The 27977-nt window shown below is 37.5% G+C and overlaps 1 protein-coding gene across 1 annotated transcript in view; it reads left to right on the forward strand.

The window, feature by feature from the left end:
* Positions 1-27977, forward strand: part of TMEM135 (transmembrane protein 135) — a gene marked incomplete at its 5' end in the record, with an annotated part of 241078 nt that overhangs the window by 163225 nt on the left and 49876 nt on the right. Inside the window, one exon of the mRNA XM_010847209.1 lies at positions 4457-4503. Coding sequence (XP_010845511.1) covers positions 4457-4503 — 47 coding nt within the window. The remainder of the gene's footprint in view (positions 1-4456; positions 4504-27977) is intronic.

Below are 27977 nucleotides of genomic sequence, written 5' to 3' on the forward strand. Positions count from 1 at the left end.
CACACCATCGTGATTATCTGGGCCATGAAGATCTTTTTTGTACAGTTCTTCTGTGTATTCTTGCCATCTAGATTCCATATATATACATTAATATATGATCTTTCTCTTCCTCTTTCTGACTTACTTCACTCTGTGTAATAGGCTCTAAGTTCTTCCACCTCATTAGAAAGCGTCAAAAGTCACACAGAACTAGATTCAAACCTTTATTTGCCTTATTCCAGAGCTTGAGTTCTTAAACATTATATTCTTTCCCAGTTTCAAATGTATTATTCATGAAGATAATTGTTAGTTTCATGTGAGCACAGATAGGTCTAAGCATATGAGGATGGAGCATATAAACATTTTGAGGGAGACTTTTGGAAATTTTCTTTGGAGAAGATAGAGAACTTAGGAAGGACTTCCAGCGTGGTTTGTGAATGAAGTTTGTGAGGGGGATAATGACTTGTGCAGGGAAAGAATGAAATACTGAGCATTTGGGAAGATTGGCATTGCCCCAAGGGGATTCAAGGAAAGGGAAATAAAAATTGAGTTTCTTGATCTGGATCATTGGCTAGGAAATTATTGCCAGTAAACAAACTCACTTGGAATTTATAATTGATTAAGCAGTAACTGAAAATTATTCTTTATGCTTTGTCAGATTTTCAAAAACAGTGACATGAACCTTATGCATCATGGATAAGGTATTTTTAAAGACAAGAGAGATTGGGAGAGGAAAAGAAGAAGATAGGAGAGAAGAGTGTGTGCATGTTTATTAGATTTGATATACTTTATAATGAAAGTGAAAGTGAAGTCACTCAGTCATGTCCGACTCTTTGCGACCCCATACACTGTAGCCTACCAGGGTCCTCTGTCCATGGGATTTTCCAGGCAATAGTACTGGAGTGGATTGCCATTTCCTTCTCCAGGGATCTTCCCAACCCAGGGCTTGAACCCAGGTCTCCCTCATTGTAGACAGATGCTTTACCGTTTGAGCCACCAGGGAAGTATATATAATGAAAGATTTCATATATTACTTTACAAGAAATTAATAAAAGTGTTCTGTAGTAATTGACACCCATCCTTTTAAAAGGATGGACTTCCCTTTGGCTCAGATGGTAAAGAATCTGCCTGCAGTGCAGGGGACCTGGGTTTGATCCCTGGGTCAGGAAGATCCCCTGGAGAAGGAGATAGCAATCCACTCCAGTATTCTTGCCTGGAGTATCCCATGGACAGAGGGGTCTGGAGGGCTGAAGTACATGGGGTCACAAAGAGTCAGACATGACTAAGTGATTAACACACACATCCTTTTAAAAAATTAATTTAAACTAAAAAAAAAAAAAAAAATGCAGCTGCCCCATTTCTCCCACCACTCTCCTGCATCCTGTAACCTATCTGTTCTCGGTAGCTGTGAGCTCAAATTTCTCACTCTCTTTCTTCCTTCTTCTTTCTTCTTTCTCCCTTTTTCCTCCTCCTTCACATTGCACATGAAAGAGATCATATGAATTTGTCTTTCTCTGACCTACTTATTTCACTTAACGCACGGTGCCCTCGTGGTCCTTCCAATTGTTGCAATTGGCAAGATTTCATTCTTTTTTATGGCTGAATAGTATCCCCCCACCTGTGTGTGTGCGTGTGTGTCTGTGTATACCACGGTTTACTCATCCATTCATCTATTGATGGACAGTTGTTTCCATATCTTGGCTGTTGTAAATAGTGCTTCACGTATGTCTTTTCCAGTTAGTGTTTTCATTTTCTTTGGGTAAATATTCGGATGTGGAATTGCTGGACCATATGGCAGTTTTATTTTTACTTTTTTGAAGTGCCTCCATGCTGTTTTCCATAGTGATTGCACCAATTTGCTTTCCTGCCAACAGTACACAGGGATTCCCTTTTCTTAATTTCCTCATCAACACTTGTTATTTCTAGTCTTTTTGATGATAGCCATGATGATATTGTATTATGGTTTTGATTTGTATTTGCCTAATGTTGAGCATATTTTCATATACTTGTAGGCCATTTATTTGTCTTCTTTGGAAAAATTTAATCTTCTGACTATTTAAAAATTGGATTATTTGTTCTTTTGATATTGAGTTGTAGGAGTTCTTTTTATATTTTGGACTTTAGTCCTTTATCAATTATGTCATTTGTAATTATCAATAACCTCAGATATGCAGATGATACCACCCTTATGGCAGAAAGTGAAGAGGAACTAAAAAGCCTCTTGATGAAAGTGAAAGTGGAGAGTGAAAAAGTTGGCTTAAAGCTCAACATTCAGAAAACAAAGATCAGGGCATCTGGTCCCATCACTTCATGGGAAATAGATGGGGAAACAGTGGAAACAGTGGCAGATTTTATTTTTTTGGGCTCCAAAATCACTGCAGATGGTGACTGCAGCCATGAAATTAAAAGATGCTTACTCCTTGGAAGGAAGGTTATGATCAACCTAGATAGCATATTGAAAAGCAGAGACATTACTTTGCCAACAAAGGTCCATCTAGTCAAGGCTATGGTTTTTCCTGTGGTCATGTATGGATGTGAGAGTTGGACTGTGAAGAAGGCTGAGCACCGAAGAATTGATGCTTTTGAACTGTGGTGTTGGAGAAGACTCCTGAGAGTCCCTTGGACTGCAAGGAGATCCAACCAGTCCATTCTGAAGGAGATTAGCCCTGGGTGTTCTTTGGAAAGAATGATGCTAAAGCTGAAGCTCAGTACTTTGGCCACCTCATGTGAAGAGTTGACTCATTGGAAAAGGCTCTGATGCTGGGAGGGACTGGGGGCAGGAGGAGAAGGGGACGACAGAGGATGAGATGGATGGATGGCATCACCGACTTGATGGACATGAGTTTGGGTGAACTCTGGGAGTTGGTGATGGACAGGGAGGCCTGGCGTGCTGCAGTTCACAGGGTTGCAAAGAGTCGGACACAACTGAGCGACTGAACTGAACTGAACCTTTGTTTTTCAGAACTTTTTAGTTTACTGTCTCACTTTATTTTTGCTTTTATTGCTTTTGGTGTCAGATTTTTAAAAATCACCATGACCTATGTCTAGGAGCTTGCCAACTATGTTTTCTTCTGGGAGTTTTATGTTTCAGGCCTTACATTCAAATCTGTAATCTATTTTCAGTTAATTTTGTGTGTGATTTTAGATAGTGGTCCAGCTTCATTCTTTTGCATGTGTCTATCCTATTTTGCAATACCACTTATTGAAGAGACTGTTGTATCCCCATTGTGTATTCTTGGCTTCTTTATCATAAATCAATTGACCATGTATGCATGGGTTTATTTCTGGGCCCTTTTATTCTGTATCATTCTCTTTTCTTTTTTTATGCCAATACCATACCATTTTGATTACTATAACTTTGAAATATGATGCCCATCCTCTTTTGGCTTGGTAGGCTTATATCTCTAAGTCATTCAGTTTGTGTTTATAATGCGTATCTTAAGCCAAGGTGGCAAATTTATCAAGCTTGATTTGTAATAGCAAAATTTTTTACACTTTCCTTAGGTCAACTGCAATTTGTGTTGGGAATAGCTGAACACTATTTTGTAAAAGTGTTTTTGTGGTTCCTTGTGATCAGTTTTTAACAATAGTTGATGATTATTCACTTGTCATTTGTCTGTGATGTGAGAACACTAATTTTTGTGTTTAATTTACACTGTTATTGACATTGGAACATATTTTATAACATCTGTTTTATTGATTTAAAACAATTTTATGGAGATCCACTTTCTTGGCATAACTAAGCTTTTGGTCAGGACTTGGGTTGGGATTCTTTTCATATACGTCTTAGTGTATTGTGCTTAGTGAGATGTGTTTTAAGGGAGCTTCTTTAATCCAGATTCATTGTGTGTTCTGTTGCTTGATTTTAGAGGAATTTTTTTTTTTTTAGTAGGTAGTCTATATCCCATACAGGAGGATTATATTTTTAGGGGGCTTTCTTATTGATTATAATTGGTTGTCAACTGGGCTGTGTTTTATATTTTAAAATCTGGTTATCTTGATATAATAGTTAATAATAGCTTTATGATTAAAGTTAAAATAGCTTTATAATTTTTCTGCTGACTTCACGATATAAAAGCCATTGTCTTTGTTCTTGGGTTACTTGCTTCTTCAGGAATTCTTAGATATAATTTTAACAATTGGCTATTCTTTTTTGAACCCTGTTACCCTCTACTGAATCTATATACATGCACACATGTATGTATATTGTTATATATCTAAATATGTGTATATACACACACATATATATTGTATAATGTATGCAGTTTTATTTATTTGTATATGTGTAAATATACAGACTCATTTATGCCTTGATATAACTTTTTGAAAGGTAGGGAATGTGATATGTATATGACTGGTTTTGTACACCTTTCCATTGTTTCAGGTATAAGGTTTAATAGTGGGTATTTTGCTTTGATAAGACACACAAATGATGTCAGTGTTCTCTTGCAAGTAATGTATTATCTCCTTTTTATAGGTCCTTTTGTTCTGCATCACAGCTGCCATGTACATGTTCTTTTTCAGGTATGTTCTATCTATTTACTTTAATAGAAAAAATATTCTTCCTTGGCAAGTTTAAAATCATCTGTATAACTAATATGTTTTCTAAATTATTATTCCCCACAAATGACATGAATTTTTGTTTGATTTGTTTTGTTTTCTGGAGTGGTCAGAGATAAGTCACTGCTTCTTAGTGAAGAGAGAAAGAGAGGGAAGGAAGATGTGATTTTTTTCAGATTATGCTTATAAGTTCATCTTGGAAAGCTGAATATATAAATTAATAGTCCTTAGATCTTGATAAGTGAAATTTTGCTTTTTTGGCCCTCATTTTAAATACTCATCACTCTCTTTATAAAACAATCAACATTTCAAATTTAAATGAGAGAAAAGTGATGGTAAGGCTTGATCTCAGTCTTTTGCAAAGGTAACCTATCACACAAATCACCGTCTGTAAAACATTAAGTTAGTTTGTGATGTCAAAGTTGTATTTTTCATTGACACTGAGACTCTCAGGAATGTGGGGGAGTGTTAGAATGGCTCAAAATTGTAATGCCAATAAATATGGTGTCTGTCATTGTTGCATAAACAGTATGGAAGTAAGATTTTTGATTAGGAAGATTCCACTCTTTCATTTGAAGTAATACCAGTAATTCCTGTTTGTTTCACTCTTATTACACTCATTTGAATAGACTTCTTTCTTAATTTTTCATGATCTAGGCAGAATTCAATCACAGCAGGAAGTACAAGTCTTTTAAAATTAAAATTTACAATGATTGACAAAGACAGTTATGGATTTTAGTGAGATGTATTTGATAGATATCTTTTTTGTTTAACCTAAATAAGACAGTTCAACCATAGCAGAATGTTTAAACAACTAATTTCCTATTAGAACGTTCTAATAAATATTTGATAAGCATGGTGATATAATTTTAACTTCCTTTGACATTATAAAAATGTTATATGCAAATATAAAATGATGATGTTGCTTTAATTTTTCGTGTAAAGGACGGACAGGCTATTAGAAGGAAAAAAAATGGATGAAGTTTTTAAGGTGGGGAGGACTTATTCATAATGGAGTGCATGGTATTTTATGTCGGTTATTAGTGGCTGAGAAATCATTGCAGCTACCTGGGGGCATTTGTGAAATCATATGACCGACTATTTTTAACATACTTTCATATATACTTTACAACTCCTATAGTCGCTTTCTTATATTTTGGTAATTTCGGGGTGTGGTATGGGAGTTGAGAACAATGACTTTCATTTTATCAGTTTCTAAAACCTTAATTGTATTTAGATGCATTATTAGGACAGTGTTACAAGTTCATGTAGTTTATCTTTATCCTCTGTCTAATCTGAAGATACCTAGTGGGAGAGATGTTAAAAAAAAAGATAAAAACTTAGAAACGTATCTTTTCTTGGCATGCATAGGAGGAAAGTACAATATCAAGTAAAGTTTTTTTTGTTTGTGAGAATTCCTACCAAACCCAGGTTGTTAAGTGAAACAGTCCTTCCCAATATGGCACTTTAAGACAGCATGTTTGATCAACATTTAACATTTCTTAGTCATCAGAAGTCTTTGAGGTTAAAAAAAAATTGCGTTGAATATACTGATAGGGCCCAATGTTAGTCAGGGTCCTAGGATATTGTACTTTGAAAACTGCTGCCATCAAACTAGTATTTTTGGTGTAGAAGGAAAATCAAGCCTATAAATATGTATTTTGGTGCAGAGCTACGGAACCTTTTCCTGTTTCAGTCACAAAGTCTAGGTTAAAAACAACAATTTAAAATACTTTCCAGAAGGCTCAATACAAGGTTTTAGTGCCAAGATAAACATTTTCCATTTTCTGAGGAAAGGGGTTGTTTTTCTCCAAAAAGGAGCACTATCACCAAATTCCTAGTGTTCTTGGCAGAAGTTAGTTTGAATAACTCAACAAAAGAAATTTGGTAAATGGTAAAATAAAACCATTTATAATGTACTGCAACCAAAGAAAACAGTATTATATGTTTGTCTGAACTCTAGCATGTGTTTGGAATGTACAAACAAGTTAGTAGTTAGCAAGTCCAATTGTATTAGAATATTTTGTTTTTGAAATTCAGCTTTATTATAAATACAGATATCTTAGGACTTATTTATTCCATTTATTAACAATTACTTTAATTCTAATTGCATAAAATTAGATCAGTTAATATCAAATAATATTGTCCCTATGATTCCATTTATGGTAACCTTTACTAAGAAGAGGATAAGGGAAACATTTTGTGTTAGAAATGAGTCAACTTGTGTTTTTATCCTAACCCATAAATGGGAAAAAGGGAAATGAGACCCCATTTCAATACAGAGAAAATTTGCCAATTTTATGTTTTTTTAAAGAAAGAACTTAGGAAGTAGTTCCATAAGTGTTTTCTTAAAGTGACATAGGATGTGATAGTTACAAAGTGAATTTACTTAAAAAACAACAGAGTGTTCATAGTATTGAAACCATGGTTATTAAAATACGTAGTGAAAATATCACTTTTGCGTAGCTCTTAGTTATTTTATAGGTATAGGTCTTTTCACGTTATCCCATACATGATGATCTCTTTTTATCTTTTTTATTTTTTTTTAATTATAAAAGTATGATATCATATTTACAGGAAACTTGGAAAATACAGAAGAGTTACATACATTTCCACTATATATTACAGTTATTTTTTTAAGTAGATAAATTAAGATTTTTAGTTGGAGTTTCAATATCAAACTCTCAAAAATTAATAGAATGAATATACAGAAAGGTCGAAGGATATAGTAAGCCTGAAAAACACTGAATCAATTAAACATAATTAAGATTTATACAGCTTTCACACAACAGTAGGCTACAAATTCTATTCAAGTTCCCATAGACTATAAACTAGGAGACACTGGAACATATCCAGGGACATAAAACAAGGTATAAAAATTTCATGGTCTAAAGGTATTGAAGTCATACAGAGTCTGTTCTCTTGTCACTGTGAAATTATGTTAGAAATCAATATCAAAAGGTATTTGAAAATAACCCATATATTTTCAAGCACAATGTGACCTTTACCAAGAAAGATCTTTGATTTAGCCATTGAAAGCCTCAATAAAGTTAGAAGGATGAAAAAACACAGAGGGTGATTGCAGAGAAGGAAGCATTTAAATAAGAATTTAATACCAAAATGAGAAGTTAGTATTAAAGACACTTTAAAAACCCCATCATACATGGTGGTCTTGATTTTTAATTGGTACCCCAGAAATAAAGCTTACATTCAAATGAAATTCTGGGAGCATTTCACAGGTGTGGGTGGAGGGAAGGTACTATGTGAACAGAAAGTTCTAGTCTTGTTCCAGTTCTTAGCCAGTTGGCCATCCAGCTGTCAGTTGATATGAATCAGCGTACAATATTTTAAAGAGTGTTTTGAAAGAAAAAGCCTCGCTATACGGTTCCAGTGGGCATTATTCATAACGACTGTGCCTTTTTTGTTTAAGCATTATATTATTTTGTATGTTATTGTCATAACTTTGCCTGAGAGCATGTCTGTCATTATCAATTCAGACCAAGCACAAGTCGTACTCGAAAAAAAAAAAAAAGAAGTCGTACTTGAAAACTTGATAGACTGTTTTGTCAAAGACTGTTTTGTCAAATGCATCTCTTTAAGGTATTTCTTTGCTTCCAAGAGTGTATTTGTGGTTAAAGAAATGTATTTTTTTTTCAAGTAAAAGGGTTTATCATAATTATTGATTCAGGCTTGCTTAGGATCTTCCCAACAGTCAGTGTGGAGAAAATAAAGAGTTTCTTTTGAACCACTCGCTCTTTCTTGTTTTGAGAAACAAAGGAGAAAATCAACAATAAGACGGACAGTGCAACAAAACTACTATGCTTAATCCTGCTCACAACTTTTAAACGTTATTTTACCTGTTTTATTGTCAACAATAGTGATCTGTGTATTAAAAACATTAATATTTTTTTAAAATGAAGTAATCCAATTTCATTTTTCTTTAATTTAAAATTGTATCATAAAGCATATTATGACAACTTTGATCCCATCTTAGTGAGTACCTAGCTAGAAATTCTTTCCGCCTATGCAAAGGCAGTAACAAATCCAACAATTTGTTTAAACATGTAGATTGACTTGTTGTCATAGCAGATAATCTACAGACTATATATGACTGATTCACAGCAGACATATGTTAATCTGCTATAAACATTGGATTTTTAGTTAAAAACCAGTGCAAATTAAAGTTTATTGTGGTTGTGTTTTATACATATTTAGGAACAGTTTTGATGACTGCTATTCCATGAATTTGTGGAGGCCTACTCTGTGAAGGCCAACATTAATAAACTGTAATATTTCATTAGTCTCAACATATGGATGTAGATTTTTTTTTTTTTTTAGAAAGCAACACTATTTATTGATTGGACAACCTACAGTTCTTGAGTGAAAGATGTTTCTGATTGTCCTTGAATCTGTTTACATAAACTTAATATCTTTGAAATAACAACTAGTAAAAACTTTTGATTTGGGTCTTTCGGCCGTTTACTGATTTTTGAAAAACCCTTTAAATATCAGTAAGTTTCTGTATTTTTAAATTATTATTTAAAATGACACAAAAATCCAATCTAGAAAATTATATATGGCATTTGGAGTTTAAGAGTTTCTTTCAGGTTTCGGGGAACTTGTCTTAAATAATTAGATTTTTATTTCAAGGAGATCAGTTCCAGCAATGCTGAGTGAGAGTGAATTAGGGTTTTGAGGGGGCATAGTACCAGATAATAGGAAGACACCAAGGCAGTTATTCAGCAGAGAAATGGTGAGGGCATCATTGATGCTGAGTGAGAGTGAATTAGGGTTTTGAGGGGGCATAGTACCAGATAATGGGAAGACACCAAGGCAGTTATTCAGCAGAGAAATGGTGAGGGCATCATTGAAGGTTATGGTCATGACCTGATGAAGAGTAAGTTTATCTAAAACAGGAGGAAGAGCAAAACACTGAAAAGTGAGCATTTTAGAAAATGTGTGGAAATTACATACAACTTTTGTAAACACTGAGATTGAGTTGCTTTTAAGACGTTCACATAGGGAAATACAGATATCATTTATTTGGAGTTCATGAGATAAACAGAGGCTATTCTTGATTGTCATACAAGCAGTTTGACTTTGGACAAATTATACAATTTCTGTATACCTCACCTTTTCATTATTAAAAAGTGTAAATTGTTATATGGACCTCATAGGTAGGATTGTGGCCATTACATAAAAAACAATGTCTTTCCAACTTTTTTGGATGTCACTCAAACAAGAACTGTATTTTAAATTGGGACTGTGCATACACACACATAAATTTGCCAGAATAATATATAACCTTACTACATGTAAACGTTTGTATAGTTTCCATTCTAGTTTATTTCATTTATTTTAAAAGCTGTTTTGCCCCAATAATGGATAACTGCTACAGTGTGAAAGACTGCTGGACTAATACATGTGAGCACCTAGCACAGTAATTGTTATTTTAGTAAAAATAGAGTTGAGAAGTGTTTGTTGTTTTTAAACTTAGGGAAGATAGTTAATTAAAATAGAGAATTTGAGGAATGAAACTATATTTACTGTTAATGCTGTAGATATATCCAGTAAGGTAAAGGTTAAAGATGTGTTCGTTTTCCTCTAGCAACCTGGTTGAGAAATTTCAGTGGTGACCTGTTGAGAAATTTCTGTAGTTGAGTTGAAATAATAGATTGAGAAATAAATGTGCCATGTTATATACTTTTAAATACGATGATATCTGTCAATTATTTCTCAATACAGTTGGGAAACATTTTTCAAATAAAGAAAAGAAAATGGCAGTCCAGTGGTTAGGACTCCAAGCTCTAACTTCTGAGGCCCTGAGGTCAATCCCTCGTTAGAGAACTTAAGATTCCACAAGCTGCATTGCACAACCAAAAAAAAAAAAAAAAAACGTAAAAAATGTGAGGTGTCGAAGCAGAATGAGTTTGAGAGGAGAAAGCTGGGAAAAATTGTTATAGGATTAAGGGTTTTTCTTTTGTTTTCCTTCTTTATTTATCTATTGAGGTAAGAGAGATGGTGTGTACATGCTCAGTCGCTTCAGTCATGTCTGACGTTTTGCGACCCCATCGACAGTAACCCCACCAGGCTCCTCTGTCCATGGGATTCTCCAGGAAAGAATACTGGAGTGGTTTGCCATGCCCTCCTCCAAGGGATCTTCCCGACCCAGGGATCAAACCCACGCCTCTTATATCTCCTGCATTGGTAGGCGGATTCTTTACCATAAGCACCTGCGAAGCCCATCAAGAGAAACTAGATTATGAGAAAGCTTACGTGGATAAAAGAAGATTGCCAAGCAAGAGAGATTGGCACATTGGGGAATGGGAAAAAAAGAGAAGTGGTATAGGATCCAGTCCAAAATGTCTACATACATGGCTAGATTGTGAAACCGACTTATCTGAGAGATATCACGATAAACAACCAACCAGGAGGAAACTGAAGCTCTGTTTGAAGGCTTCACACAGTTTAAGTGAAAGAGGACTGATAGATAGAAATAATAGGAAATAGAAAAATCTAGTGCTTTTTATGGCTTCCTGAATTCATTGTCATTCCTGAAAGATAAATTAGTTAGTGAGTCGACATGGACTTGTGAAACCAGTGTTCCTCAAAAGATACATTCAGGTGAAACAAGGTACTAACTAATTGGAAAATAAAACCAGTCAGCTTAGCAAAAAATACAAAACCTGTCTTATGAACAGAGACAGTATGGAGAATGTTGCTTTCTTCAAAGCAAATAGAAAACATGGGTTCATAAACGTTGTGAATCACTTCCTCTGAGAATGCAAAGCTTATGACTGTTATCTGACTTTATTTTTGGGAGGAGAAAATTATTCTCCCTCTTCAGTGAATGGCCTCCATCTGTGGATGAAAGTTGTGGCAAGTCTATTTTCACTTTTTGCCTGTTAGCCTCTGAGATACCCATGCCTAGATAAAGAAACTGCTCAAAAAATTTTAACATACATAAATGTTTATTGACTTTGTTAGAAGGCAAGCGGTAATAGCAAATGGAGAAATGGTGTGAACTGAAAATGCAGGTACTAAAGTAAGGACTTAATGGGACACAATCAGGTCAGAAGTGGTCAGTTGCCTTTCAAAAACTTGTTGCAACTTTATTTTCATGAGTACAAATGACATTTCTTACTGATCATAGAAAGTTCTTAGACTGGACTTTGCTGATACAAGCACTCAGATTGGAAGCGATTAAGTTTTACCTGCTTGTTTTACCAGTTATAAGGAGCGCTGCAATTCACTGTTGTCTTCATGCCTGGCTCTTTGTTTCCAGTATTTTCTACTGGAGTTTTCCTCGAGCTAATGAAGGGGTACTCTAGGATAGCAGCGTTGGTTAAACGCATGAACTCTGGAGCCAGACGGTGTCAGTTCAGACCCCCAGTCCATCTAAGTTCTTTGTGATCATGGATCAGTTGCTCAGCCTCTCTGGGCCTCAGGTTTTTCATCTTAAAGTGGTGATAATAACAATGCTTACCTCATGGGCTTACTGGGAGTATTAAATGACTGCCACACTGTAAACTCTCAGTAGATGTTAGCTATATTTATTATTTAATTCTGAACTATAAAGATTATATATTGTATAATTCCATCAATAGGAAATGTCCAGAATAGGCAAATCCAGAGAGATAGAAAGTAGATTTGTGTTGCCTGTGGCTAGGGGACTTATGGGGAATGACTCCTAATTGGTATTTCCTTTTTATGGTGCTAAAAATATTCTAAAAGTAATTATGATAATGGCGACACAATTCTGTGCATATATTAATAACTCATTGAATGATACCCTTTGAATAGTGAGTTGTATGCTAATTTTATCAATTAAGCTATTATTTGAAAAAATCTGACTTGGAAATAGATCTTTGTTGCACAGTGGCATGGTGTTTCTCGTGTGAAAAGCATTGCTTTCCTCCGGGTGTCACCTCTCAGGGATGTTACTGCTTTTGTGGGCACATAGGCATGTACTGAGAGAGAGCATCAGGAGACATGTCTTGTTCTAAGGTGTACCTTAGGGAGGAGTGCTCCCATGGAGGATGACGGACCCGTGCACTGCAAAGCTTACCACCTCTCTTTCCAGAATTGTCAGAACTGCAGTTTAAAATATGCATATTCTTAGTTCTGAGACCCTTTAGAATTAGACAGGTAGCAATGAGGAAGCTACAGTGGAAGCCGCAGACATGTATGAGCTCATTATTACAACACTGTCCTAATAAGGCTGAAATTTGCCTTTGGTACTTATGAGTTTGGGTGTTTTTCTACTTGGTTGTTATTCAGTCGCTCAGTTGTGTCCAACTCTTTGCAACCCCATGAACTATGGCATGCCAGGCCTCCCTGTCCCTCACCATCTCCCAGAGTTTGCCCAGGTTTATCTCCACTGCATCGGTGATGCCATCCAGCCATCTCATCTACTGATGCCATCTTCTCCTTCTGCCCTCAATCCATCCCAGATAGTGTCTTTTCTAATGAGTCGGCTGTTTGCATCAGGTGACCAAAATATTGGAGCTTCAGCTTCAGTGCCAGTCCTTCCAATGAGTATTCAGGGTTTCCTTTAGGATTGACTGGTTTGATCTCCTTGCTGTCCAAAGCACTTTTACTTGGTAGTAACATCTGGGGATCAGTCCTGGGTGTTCATTGGAGGGACTGATGCTGAAGCTGAAATCCAATATTTTGGCCGCCTCATGCGAAGAGTTGACTCATTGGAAAAGACCCTGATCCTGGGAGGAATTGGGGGCAGGAGGAGAAGGGGACGACAGAGGATGAAATGGCTGGATGGCATCACTGACTCGGTGGACGTGAGTTTGAGTGAACTCTGGGAGTTGGTGATGGACAGGGAGGCCTGGTGTGCTGTGATTCATGGGGTCACAAAGAGTTGGACACGACTGAGCGACTGAACAAAACTGAACTGAACACTGGAAGAGTACAGTTTTTAAAAAGTCTTATAAGATTGCCAGTGAAGACTGATTTCAGAAATATATGCAGAGGTATAATAACAAACATGCTTATTGATTGGAGGAAAACAAAATTGGAGAATGGAAATAAATTTATTTGCCTGAAATGTTTCGGCTTTTAGTGAGTATATTCTCAAGTGTAAGTCTGATGCATTACTACTTATCAAAATAAAACGTCATACATCACCAGAATATTTAAAGTGATCACCAGAATGCACTTTAAATATCTATGAAGTCCACTGCTAATACATTTCATTTTAGTTTGAATGGAAATTATATTTACAGTCTTTGAAAATATAAATTCTCACATCCCAACCTGATTATATTTTGGGTATATATTTCATAGATTATATTTGATTACATATTGATATTGATGATATTTTAAAGAAGAATTTTGCTGTATTTTCTGTTTATTTTGGGGGTGGTGTTTCAAAATCACTGCTCTTGACATAGAAAATTATTGAAATGAGTAGCAGGGCATAGAAGTAAATTGAAATATTTGTATAATATCATATCGTATTTTTCCTCTTTCATGATCTGTTGTAGATGTTTCTTAAAACAGAATCACAGATAGTGAAAACTGGGAATATATGGATTTATTCCAGTCTGTATCCTTGCAGCTTCAAATAACACATCCATGTATGGAGACTGCTTTTCATGCTACGCTAGTTCAGTGACAGCTTACTGGGACATCACAGCTGTCATGAGCTGAAATTCACAGTAAAACAATATTTTCCTACCATTATCAATTTTCAGCACAGATTCTGTTTCAATGTGTGACTGAGTCACTGAACCAGGAAGGTGTTTACTTGCAAGGTGAGCTAGTGGAAATGGGAGAAGCTTTTAAGTTCTAAAATTTCAGCCAGAGTCTTCCCTAGAGGAAGGAAAAAGTGGGTCTCCCCCTGTTTTGTATCCTCTTGTCAATCACAGAGCCCCTTTGTCCTGGTGGGGCCTTGCTGGTGACTGAGCGCTGGCTGGTTTGTCGTGTTCCTGTCGTCCTAAAATGCAGAGTAAAAGAACATAGCCTTGGGTCCTCAGGCCTTAGAGGGTAAGTTGCTTGTTACCGTCCAGGACCTGTGAATTCCAGCTGCCCTGAAATGCTTTCTGAAGTGATTTGTTCACTGAAATGGAGTATGTAATTCTTACGGTTTTTGAGCTCCTTAGGCATGTTCAGAGGAAGAATGATATTCAGAGTTACATGATGGAGAGCAATTGAGCTTATCTTGTCTGATTTCTTCTATCACAAAAACATCAAGCTCTAGTATCAGAATCATAATTGCTATCTTGACTTCTGTTTCTTCCTTGAGTGTTAAAAAATGCCTTTTGGATTGGATCATTCCAAATTCTTATATTTTAGATGAGCCTTCCTTGCAGGGGATCATTATAAGATATTTTCCGGGATTCTTAAGAAAGATGAGACTCACCTCATTGTGTAAAATCACCAGCAGTTATCTCCTGGTATGAATCGTGTTTCTACTGGTGTGAATCATGTAGGGAGATTCATTACAGTTGGCCAATCCTATGGAAATTACCTGGGACCTAACAATTTAAACGGAGAAGGCAATGGCACCCCACTCCAGTACTCTTGCCTGGAAAATCCCATGGACGGAGGAGCCTGGTAGGCTGCAGTCCATGGGGTCGCGAAGAGTCGGAAACGACTGAGCGACTTCACTTTCACTTTTCACTTTCCTGCATTGGAGAAGGAAATGGCAACCCACTCCAGTGTTCTTGCCTGGAGAGTCCCAGGGATGGGGAAGCCTGGTGGGCTGCTGTCTATGTGGTTGCACAGAGTCGGACACGACTGAAGTGACTTAGCAGCAGCAGCAACAATTTAAACATCATTCAAGTTTTTCATCACTTAATTGAAGTTATTATCTCTGCCTTTGGGATTTTAGCTTACCTCTCTTATAGCCTTCTATTACATTTTATTATTAGAAGAATTGTGTGAATGAGAGGGACCTGGACTAATGTGGCTTTCACCTTGAAAGAATATAGGCCTCAAAAATTTGTTGCTTTTTTATTATTATTTGGAAAAGCAGAAATAGTACCTATAAGGATGGGAAAGAAAGGTTTTGTTATCAAATATTTCTTTTACTGATTCTGAAGCACGTACTTGTTAGAGTTCAAGGGACATGAACTGTTACAAATGTAAATGTAAACTGTCACAAGTCACAACTGTAAGGGCTGTAAGTGAAAGTGAAAGCTGCTCAGTTGTGTCCGACTCTTTGCGACTCCATGGACTATACAGTCCATGGAATTCTCCAGGCCAGAATACTGGAGTGGGTCGCCTTTCCCTTCTCCAGGGGATTGTCCCAACCCAGGGATTGAACCCAGGTCTCCTTCACTGGGGGCGGATTCTTTACCAACTGAGCTATCAGGGAAGCCCCAACGGCTATAAAGGAGTTCTCAAACTTCACTGTGCATACAGATCATTTGGGGAATCTTATTAAAAATGCAGATTATGATTCAGCAGATCTGAGCTGGGGTGTTAGCGCCTGCATTTCTTAGCTCCCAGGTGATGCCAGGGCTGCTAGCACTGGGGTCACATTCTGAGTCGCAACGCTGTTAAGTCACATCAAGAAATAAACGATAAAAATCTCCCTTAAAATCTGTAACTGAAAAAGAATCTGAGTATTTAATCCCTCTGCCTCTCCTTTAAAAAAAAATTATTTAAAAAATGTTTCTGGTTGCCCTGAGTCTTTGTTGGCGTGTGTGGGCCTTCTGTAGTTGCAGCGAGCAGGGGCCACTCTCAGTTGCAGCTTCTCTTTGCGGGGACTTCTCTTGTTGCTGAGCACAAGCTCTAGGCGCTCAGGCTCAGTGGCTGTGGTGCGTGGGCTGAATTGCTTCGGAGCATGTGGAATCTTCCTGGCCTGGAATCAGACCCCTGTTCCCTGCGTTGACAGGCTGATTCTTATCCACTACACCACCAGAGAAGTCCCTCTCTTCTTCTCTTATACACCAGTTTTAGTGGTTCATAGCATGTAGGGTCAGAACGTTTCCCCCAAATATCCCACAGTCTCTAATAAAAGGGAATAGGCTTACCCTGAAGTCCTTTTCTCAGTTGAAATAGAAAACAGTTCTTCATAGAATCACTTTAGGTGCCTAAAGATTATGAGGTTTCCTTTTCTCTGTCTTAACTTTCTTCTCAGCATCAACTTCTTCTAGCACTTTAATATGTAGTTTACTTTTTCATCCCAATTTTAACTGCAAATTATCTACGTAGGGTAAAAATGATGAGTCTGTTATTCAGTAGGTGAGTTGATGAGAGACTTTTCTGATCTAAAACTTAACACGTCTCCTCTGTTTTTAAAGAATGTGTTAATTGTGCAAGTAATACGCTACTAAGTTCTTTCAAAAACTTCAGATAGCATCAAAGCGTATAGTAAAACGTGAAAGTTCTTCCCCCTTTATCCAACTACCTCTTCCTGCTTCTTATTTCATTTGAAACCATCTTAACATTTTGGCATATATCCTGCCAGAATTTTTTTAATACAAATCTATGACTCTATTTATTTTTTAAAAAATAGGATCACATATTACGTATTTCCTTCAGTATTTTTCTATTTAATAGTATATCTTAAGGTTCTCTCTGTATATCACTGTCTATGGATGTACCTCATTGTTTTTAATTGCTGCAAAAAATTTTATAAACCTTTACATAGTATTTTAAGTCCTATTAAATTTTATACTGATTGTAGTTTTTCAACCAGTCACAAACTGTGCAACTGTGAACATTCTGTTAAAAATATCTTTGTATGCATGTTCTAGTGTTTCTGTAGGTTGGGCAGCTACCTACAAATGTATTCTCTGGGTCAGATATGCTGTATGTATTTAGTTTTGACAAATCTTGCCAGATAGTCCGTCGTAAAAGGCACTATGTGCCTGCCTGCATGCTAAGTCACTTCAGTTGTGTCCTGCTGTTTGCAACCCTATGGACTGTAGCCCGCCAGGCTCCTCTGTCTATGGGATTCTCCGGGTAAGAATGCTGGAGTGGGTTGCCATGCTGTCCTCCAGGGGATCTTCCTGACCCAGGGATTGAACCTTTATCTCTTCTGTCTGCTGTATTACTAGGCAGATTCTTTACCCCTAGCACCACCTGGTAAGCCCTACAAGGCTCTACGGATCTACTTACCCTCCAAGAGTACTTGTTGATTCCCAGTATTAGTTCCTGTCGATGATGTTTACCTTATCAATCAAATAATCTAAAAGGTAATGCCTCATTTCTGCCTTGCTATATATTTCCCTGATGACTAGTGAGCTGGAATGTGTCTTCATTGGTTTGTCGTTTTGATTGCATCCCTCTTCCCATTCTTTATTTTTTAGTTTTTTGTGCTGATTTGTAGGAGCTCTGTATGCTATTAATAGTTTTTCCTGGCACAGTGTTGTGTCAGTCATCTAATATGTAAACAGCAGCCGTAAAATTGTAGTGCCATGGAACAAGCAAGTTGGCTGGGTCAATCCTGTGTCTCACTGTAGGCCTGTGGGTCAGTTAGGGCAATTCGGCTATGCATGTATTCATACTGATGTCCAGGCTGAGGGGACAGAAGCTATTCAGGGTAAGCTGTCCTCATGGCAGCACCGTGAGATTTGTTTCTACTAACAGCATCTCCAAGATACCCATACATGTGTACGTTAAGTACTTCATTTCAACCTCGCACCCACAAATTATCTGCTCATTTACCAAGGCATTTTGTTCGAGTTCCCCAGCTGGAGTTCTGAGTTGTTTTTGTTGTATAAATCATACTTATAAGGTATTAGCTTTCCAAAACAGTAAACTCAGTTTCCATGGAAAAAGAACTTTTTTCCTTTTCGGTTTATGTAATATGTAGGTCAGTTACGTAATTACATTAACAAATACAAATGACATAAACACATTTGGGGATAAACAGAGCTGGTTTCTGGCATGTGTGTAACTCAGCTAGTGTGCGCTGACATACGTGGTCATATTTAGTGGTGGTCTTTTATCTTCCAGCAGTCAATGTGAACGTTACAATGTTTTACAGAGAAAAGAGAGAATCTAAGATAAGTTTACTTTATTAAAGGTAATCTTTTAAGTGGTGATTGCATAAGAGAATTTTTAATGTAAAGAGCACAGTTAAAAAATATTTACTAGCGTCTTTTGTCTCTGCACTATTATCATCACTGACCTCTTTTCCATTCTTTGAGAATTTCTCAGTGGGTTGAAGTCCTCAAGATTTGGTTTCTATTTAAAAAATTTGTTTTTCTTTGGCTTTTTATTTATCCTAGCAGAGCCAAACTTCAGAGTCATACTTTTGCGATAGAAGCCAGTTTATATCTTTTACATGTATCTTGATGCTTATTGATTCTAGTCCCAAAGTAACTGAGGTTCAAGAATTCATGGAATATATGCTGATTCAGTGTTCTTTTCAGTTAATTTTATATGTTGCAAAATTTCATAAAAGTATTTTTCTCTCAAGTGAGTAATACCAATACTTAATATTTCAGAGGATCATGAACTTTAGAGTAAGTGGCAAATTAGAGGTTATGCGCCACACCATCATTACTTTCCTGGTGAGAAAATGAGGACTTTTGTGATTTGTTTTAGTGGTTCGGAAAAGAGGCAGAAGTAAAATTTTGCATAGTTTACTTTAAATACCATAAATTATTTCAAAACAGCTGAATATTTTGAAATTTATGTAAGAAACGTGGCAAAGAGTCAGTTATTTTTCTACTGTTAAATACAAAGATTCAGGGTTTTTTTTTTTCCCCCATGTACCCTTAAATACTACACTGTTATGGAAAGCCTTTTTGAGGGGGAAATTAAACAGAAAGACCTAGAAATTAAGGAAGATAGGAACTCCTTCAAAATGTCATTATTGCATATTTTGGGGTTTGTGTATGAAATAGTTTTAACTAGTTGAGAAATTCTGTCTCATGGGGTTATTCATCTTTCTATTTTAAATTATAAATATTTCTGATTGCTGCTATTAGAAATCTTTGAAATTCCTTTCCTGTGACTAGATTTAAAGCCAGAAAGGAGGATAAAAGCTACTTTGTAGTCAGATGGCTGTGCTTTCTGTCTCTGTGTTTCAGCCTCTCTCTTTCGCCCTCTCTTCTCCCCTCCCTCCCCACTTCTCATCCTTTTTCTTTTCTTTTTGGTTTTGTTTGTTTTTTGCTTTTTTTGTTGTAATACAAAATGTCAAGGAAATAACTAGTGTTGCACTATGGTGCTTAACATTAAATATTCAGTATGTCGTTTTTAGTGTGATAAATGTGTGTATGACTAGTATTTTACAATGGAGTTAAATTTATGTTAGTAGTTCCTTTTACATTGTTAATAATTTCTTAAGAGGAAAGTGTTCTATGTTAGTACATACTTATAATCATCTCTGATCTTTTATCGTGAATCGATCACTGCTGCCTTTATGAAACATAAACAAATATGTATTGACACTTTATTTAAAGAGCAGTTTGTACAAAAAAAGGATTTTTTTTTTTCAATTATTTAAACTCTGTGGTGTATTTCCAGGCTTAAACTCACTGAATATACTCAACTGTCATTTAAATTCAATCTTCTAAACTTAAGATATATTAATTTCATGTAGGAAATCACAAACATCTTAAATTTTAATCTGTTTATTACCTTTGAGGGTAATATTTTGTTTCTATAGTATTGAAGTTCATTTTGTTGGGAAAAAAATAGACTAGATTTCCAAAGAGATTTGTAAAAGGGGGTTGTTTTTTTTTTTTTAAGCTGTGAAGCACTTAGAAATTCAAAAGATGAGTCTGAAACCCTTTACAGAATGTAGGTTTTACATTCTTATTTTTCAAATCAAATTTGCCACAGCAATAGTAAGCTACAATTGAAGTATGAAACTCTGACATGAAGCAGAAATTGGAATGTTTTGAACAGCTGTTGTCATAAAAGAGATTGACTAGAATTTTATTGTGTGTCTAAAACATTATCTCCTCACAAGTCTCTTTTTTAGCTTACTGAATACAAGTTTTAATTCTGCTCTGCTTAATGTCATTCCAGCAGTCCAATATTATCTCTTCTTGTTCCATACATGAATTAAATAGATATTAGGCAGATTACATGTACCTTGTATAAGTTCTGTTTTGTCTGAAAATTCTTTCCAAATCGTAATTCCTTTGGACTTAACTGTTTTTACTGGTTAAAAATGTCCAGATCTGCCCTGGATCTTGACCTCTTGCCCCATTTCTAACCCTACAGATCTAACTACATTCCCTGTTCTTGGCTGTTGAACCTTTGGTTTAGATTCAGCATATCTCTCCTTTCCAGTGTCTTCTTCCCATTTTTTTTCACCTGTCAGTTGGGTCGTCTCTGTAAAGGATCATCTACAAAGTGAGAGGGACGAAACAGGCCGCATTTTAGGCACATCATACTTGCTTTCAGTGCTCAGTTCTATTTGGAGCATAAAGCAATTTTTACATGCTAGTGTATGCTAAGTTGACCCTGTCTATATTCTCACACATTTGTAATACTTTTCTGTAGGAAATACAGTGCAGGAAGTCAGATTTCTGGGTATGTAGCATAAATGGGAAAAGTTTTCAATTTTTACGGGAAGAGCTAATAACACAGTAGTGAGAGAGATGATTTTGATGACTCTGAAGAAGAGATATTTATCTAAATGTTATCAGTTTTGAAGGAGTCACATATTAAGAATTTTACATGGGAATTGCATACAAGCTCCTGTGATTTAAAAAAAATCCACCATACTGGAGAATTCTCTGGCAATCTAGTGATTAGAACTTGGCAGGTTCACAGCCAGGGGCCTGGGTTCCATCCCTTGTCAGGGAACTAAGGTCCTATACATGAAAGTGAAAGAGGAGAGTGAAAAAGTTGGCTTAAAGCTCAACATTCAGAAAACTAAGATCATGGCATCCGGTCCCATCACTTCATGGCAGATAGATGGGGAAACGGTGGAAACAGTGGCTGACTTTATTTTTCTGGGCTCCAAAATCACTGCAGATGGTGATTGCAGCCATGAAATTAAAAGATGCTTACTCCTTGGAAGGAAGGTTATGACCAACCTAGATAGCATATTCAAAAGCAGAGACATTACTTTGTCAACAAAGGTCCATCTAGTCAAGGCTATGGTTTTTCCAGTAGTCATGTATGGATGTGAGAGTTGGACTGTGAAGAAAGCTGAGCGCTGAAGAATTGATGCTTTTGAAGTGTGGTGTTGGAGAAGACTCTTGAGAGTCCCTTGGACTGCAAGGAGATCCAACCAGTCCATCCTAAAGGAGATCAGTCCTGGGTGTTCATTGGAAGGACTGATGTTGAAGCTGAAACTCCAATACTTTGGGCATCTCATGCAAAGAGCTGACTCACTGGAAAAGATCCTAATGCTGGGAAAGATTGAGGACAGGAGGAGAAAGGGACGACAGAGGATGAGATGGCTGGATGGCATCACTGACTCAATGGACATGGGTTTGGGTAAATCCGGGAGTTGGTGATGGACAGGGAGGCCTGGCATGCTGCAGTTCATGGGGTCACAAAGAGTCGGACACGACTGAGCGACTGAACTGAACTGAGCTGAAGCTGAGTGCATTGGCCAAAAATATAAACAAATAAACCCCACCGTACTAGCCTGTGTCTCTCATTGTTTCAGAGCCAGTCTGTCCCTTTATTGCAGTTGGAGAAATCTGTGAATAGTGAGACTCTGATGAAAAAAGAGATAGGAATAGCTGGCTAATATTCCCTGAGTGCTTCCTATGTACTAGGCACTGCACTAAGTGCTTTGTAAACAGAATTGGGTTAATTCTCTCCTACTAGGGTAGCTACTGATAATTCCTCCACTTTACACATGAGGAAACAGACTTTGAGAGGTTAAGTGACTTGCCAGGGACTGTACACCTGGAAGCAAACAGAGCTTAGGTTTGAGTTGGGATCTCTGTAACCTCAGAGCCTGTTCTCTTCATTTCTTGGTCAAGCTGACTTGACCAATACTTCCCAATCTTTGTGACATCATGCCATACATATAAAATGGTAGTGTGTGTCTTTCCAGCATTGTGGGGGTAAATGACTGAGGCCGCTTACAGCTGGAGACAATGCAGCCTGACGCCCGGGGCACCTCGAAGGTTGCCCTGGCATCCCCGCGATGTGAGGCCCAAGTTGGGAGGGGATTAGGACCTAGTCGCACTGTTCAGTCGTGTGTGGCGGGCACACCTTTTGGGATGCTCCGTTCTACACTGTGGTGCCTCACCAGGAAGTGAGGGGTGAGAGGCAAATCCCTTTTTCATCACGCAGCTCACCTCATCACCACAGGCCATGCATTGGGAGTTTGGATTGGCACCGAGTTCTCAGTTCTGCCATGTTCCTCTTTCTCTTTCATTTTTCTATCTGCTATAGTGATAGCATAGTTAGTGGTTAATTTTTTTTTTTCATTCAGAAAATATTTATTATTGAGTATTTACTATGTGCTGGAGAACGCAATGGCACCCCACTCTAGTACTCTTGCCTGGAAAATCCCACGGACGGAGGAGCCTGGTGGGCTGCAGTCCATGGGGTCGCCAAGAGTCGGACACAACTGAGCGACTTCACTTTCACTTTTCACTTTCATGCATTGGAGAAGGAAATGGCAACCCACTCCAGTGTTCTTGCCTCGAGAATCCCAGGGATGGGGGAGCCTGGTGGGCTGCCATCTATGGGGTCGCACAGAGTCGTACACGACTGAAGCGACTTAGCAGCAGCAGCAGCAGCATTTACTATGTGCAGTGCTATAAACTCTGTTAATCTTTCAAGCTTTGTTAATCTTCCAAGACGCTGCTCATTAGGGAAACATTGGCTCCACTTCCCTGTTGAAACTGATCACGGTGCCCTTCCTGTGCGTTGCACTTTGTTCATGCCACTATGTTGGGACACTCCATGTGCCATATTAAAGCAATTTATGTGTAAATGGGTTAATCTGTTCAAGCTACTTTAACAGAATTCACAAATCAGGTAACTTGTAAACAACAGAAATTTATTTCCCAAAGAGTTCTGAAGGCTGAAAAGTTCGAGACCACGGCACCAGCAGACCGGGTATCTGGTGAGGGCTTGCTTCCTGGTGCATAGATGGTGCCCTCTTGCTGAGTTTTCTCTCCCTGGGGCCCCTTTCCTAAGTACACTAATCCCATTCATGAGGGCTCTGCCCTTACAACCTAATCACTTCCCAAAGGCCCCACCTCCTAATGCCGTCACCTAGGAGGTTAGGATTCTAACATATGAATTTGGTTGGCAGGGGGTTGGGGATAAAAACATCCAGACTATAGCAGATTCTTATAATTACCAAAGCCTACTGATTAGTTTTAACTAGGAAATGTAGCGAATGTTTCCCTAATGAGTAGCATCTTGGAAGATTAATAAAACTTGAAAGAGTAGTAGAATTTAAAGACAAGAGATCAAAAGGTTGGTGATGACAGTAATGCAAATATAGTTGATAGCATCAGCAAAATCTCAGAAGTTGGAACGCTTAGAACTGTGTTTACATGTTAGAAAGAAAGTAAGGGAGGGAAGAATGAAGGAGCGGGGGAAAGAACCCTTTCCTTTAGTACCTTACTTTTTTGTTCTTCTTTCCAGCCAGATTTCTCAGATTGGTTGTCTGCATTTGCTGTTTGGTCTTATCAAGTGCCACTGTAATCTCATTTCCATGGCATTTTGCCTCTGAAATAGATCTCACTGTGATCATCAAAGACACCTGTAACCAAACCTTGGTGTTCTTAGCCCGTAAGATCCGTCACCACCTTAGGGCGTTGCTGTCCACTTCTGGTCTCTTAAAACACCTTTGTCCTTGGTTTCCCTGAAATCATCTTCCCTTTATACTTTGCCTACTCTTCAGTCACTCCTTCATCTCCTTTTCACTCTTCTCTTTTGAAACTGTGTATTCCCTGAAGCATTTATATATTCACTGTTCTTTTCCAGGACCTCAGCTTTTCTTACTTTTTATATACTCTGTGAGTAATATTACATATTTCTATGGCTTTGATGACCATTTCTATACTGATAAGCCCCCTAATCTGGCTCTGTAGCTCAGATTTCTCTTGAGTTTCAGGTCCATATAGTAAACTGCTTCCCTGGTTGTTCACTGCCCCTCAAAATAAATGTTTCCAAAGTTGAATTTATGTCTTTGCCTCAACCCTTTTCTAAACCCCTGCTCCATCTAACTGTATTTTTCTTCAAGTGTTTGTTTTTGGGAATGGAAATGTCACTAATGCATTTGGCCCCAGGTAGAAATTTGGCCATCATCTCAAATTTCACCTTTTGGATCACACGAATATTTAATCACAGAGAATTATCTATTTCACCTCCTCAGTATATCTTGAATCCCTGCTCCCTCTGTGTGCACTGCTGGTGCTCTGCTCCATCATCCAGGCCTTTGTCGCCCTGGTGCCGCAGCAGGTCTGCACATGAATACTGTCTCTCTTGTCCAGTTCATCTCCCAGCTATAACCAGAGAGCATTCCAGTCCCATGCTTCCACTTCAAAGCCATTCAATGAGTGTCTTGACTTCAGAGTAAAGTTCTAAACTCTTTCAGATAGCTTATAAGACCTTTGTAAATGTCTGGCTCATTTAGGGGATTAGGAATGAAGGAATTGCAGTCTGTTTCTTTAGATTTGACATCACTTACTGTGTGAACCTAGACAAATTATATATCTTCCCTTTGCCTCAGTTCTTTTCTGTGTTAAGATAGGATTGATAATAAGGCTTTGATTATTGAATGACTTGATAGATAATAATTGGAGAATAAATGTTAACTTGTTATTGTAACTGTTGCAACTTCAATCTTATGACTATCATTCATTAGTCAGAGCACAAGAATTTCTGTGGGACAGTTCTTCAGCATATGTGGGAAGCATGTGGTAATTTGTGTTCCTTATAGACACATACTAGCAAAAAATAAAAGGTTATATGTGTTTGGTACCAAATGAGAGAATAGGCAATTGAACAAAAAAGGAAAAAGACATTTGCTGAAAATTTGATCTGGATAACCAAGGTAGTAGCAGCTAAAGCAGCTAATATTTACTGAGACCTTGCTGTGTCCCAGGCACTGGGTTAAACGCTTCATGTGCATCGTTTTCCTCAGAAGAGCTTGAGGAGGTATTATTTGTAGCCCTGACTTACCAATGAGGAAACTGAGGCTTAAAAAATTAGGCAACCCTATCAAATATGGAGCTAAACTTCAGATCCAAATAGAGGACAAAGACGTCCTCCAGGTATTTATGCTTTAAAATGTTTTCCTGTATTTGTCACAACTCTTCGAAGGCAAAATGCACTCACACACACGAGTCTGTTTTTCTGCCTCTCTAATGATATTTAAAAACAATTTAATACTATTTTAAATATATATAAAATATGGGATATTTATCCAGATTTTCTCATGCAGAAAATATATTCTGCAGGTAAATTATAGTAGTGTACAGAAATAAAAAAAAAAACCACGAAGCATCAGCCTTCTGTAACGTGAAAGATTTGGGGAGAATATGATAAGCAACATTCAGTTGAAAAAAAAAGTATTTGACAGTTGTATTACCGCAGGCTTTTTAAGTGAGGCATCCTGAGTTGTGTTTAGAGGAGCTGGTGTTAATCATGTCTGCCTCCTTGTTGGGCCTTTGTAATACTCCAGATGTAGGAAAGGAACCGAATAGCCTATTGGCAGTCCATAGGTTCTGTTCAGGCTTGATTCAGGCTGACACTCTAGGCTTAGTACCTTTCGTTGACAGCAGAGCATTGGGAATAGAGCTTTTGTTTGAGGATTTCGGATGTTTATGTTGAGTTTTTGTGTTGTTTGTGACAGACTTGAAGTGCTGTTACATCAAATACTGTATTTTCAAACACCAAACAGGCTAGATTGTCTTGTGAAGACAGACTGGCTTGGGTTGCCACCATGTGATAACACCTTTCTTCTTTCATTTCATTGGAAAAGATTATCTAACAATTAACTGTCATTCATCTCAAATTTAATTTGATATCGTGCATACCTGTTGTACAGTTTACCTTTTGTTCCTTCTTTTAAAAATTTTTTAAAGTTAATCTTAATACTTAAAAAAAAAAAAACCTGCCCTTGCAGGCCAAAACCATGAAAATTTTTCAGTTTTTGGAGTGTATAGTCTTTGGTTCTTCTCGTTTCTTTGATAAAGAGGATATAAACTGTGTTCAAAACTGTCAAGACGTAGACGACAGAATTCACCAGTTAATTGAGCTCTTCTAAAGGGAATATGAATTACTGCTTTTCACTTATGTCAGATAAAGGAGGCTCCTTCTTCTTTGATTTTTCTTAGACATATTAATTTGTATGAGTTAATGCAGTTGTATTCCAGGCACTTCTTCCCTGTGCACCACCCCCCCACCCGCCCCTCAGTAATGTCTTGGAAATGACGTTTTGGGGATTGGTATCTCTTTTCCACTAGTTATATCTGTATTGGTAATTTCTGATCATCCATGCTGCCATTTTAGTTTGAATTAGAAGTGTAACCTTAAACTCCACCAGGAACATAAGGTTATCAATTTTATAGAGTAATGAGGCAAGCTTTAGAATTAGGCTAATCTGGGTTCACGTTACACTTTCACCACTTAACTAGTTGTGTAACTTTGAGCAATTGGTTTAGTCTCTTGGAGCCCGCTACTTCATTCAATACCAGTAATGTCTCTTCTGCTGATGGTGTTGGGGATTGGAGACAATGCTTGTAAGACCCCTGTGTGTGTCTGACTCATAGTAAATACTCAGTCCTTTGTGGAAATTGTTCCAGTTAAGGAAGATATTCTGTCTCAGCTGTGAAAAATTACCTGTTAGATTTTGATAGTCATTGTGCTGTGTGCCATTTATTTTCAGATTGCTACCGCCCACCCCCATTCCACACCCACCTTGGGTCCCATGCTAGGGGTATACCTCTCTGACTCTTGAAGCTACCTTTAACTAGCTTTGGTCAAAGGAATAAGAACGAGTGTGGCGTATGTCAGTTCTGGGCAGAAGCTTTGAGGCCGTGTGTCAGATGCCACAGCCTCTCTTTCTGTCTCATTGATTGAGGAAATGTGTTAGGGTGGAGCATCCCAGCCCGGTTCCCTGAGGACTACAGTGAGCATAGTCCTCTTGCTGATCTTGCAGTGTGAGGCATAAATAAATTTTTATTGTGTTACACCGCTGAGATCTGTTCCTTACTGTTATGGAACCATACTCTCAATGATCAGGACTACTCAAAAGTTGTTTGCAATTTTTTATGTGAATTAAACAAAGTCTTTTACCTATTGTAAATGAAGATTTGACCTTTAGAAAACACAAATTGCTTATCTTAGTTTTTTACCTCAAAATTAATCTTGAACACCGTGGCCTTTGAAAATGGAATATATTTTGTGAGAATGTGATGCTTAAAAGGCATGTTGGGATCTAATGGTTAAATTCTTATCTTTTTCATTTATTTATTTCATTGGAGGCTAATTACAGTACTATGATGGCCTCTGCCATGTATCAGCACAAATCAGCCATAGGCATACATGTGTCCCCCGCTCCTAAGCCCCCCTCC

This window comes from Bison bison, unplaced genomic scaffold (genome assembly GCF_000754665.1).
Source record: "Bison bison bison isolate TAMUID 2011002044 unplaced genomic scaffold, Bison_UMD1.0 scf7180017864245, whole genome shotgun sequence".
NCBI classification, from domain to species: domain Eukaryota; kingdom Metazoa; phylum Chordata; class Mammalia; order Artiodactyla; family Bovidae; genus Bison; species Bison bison.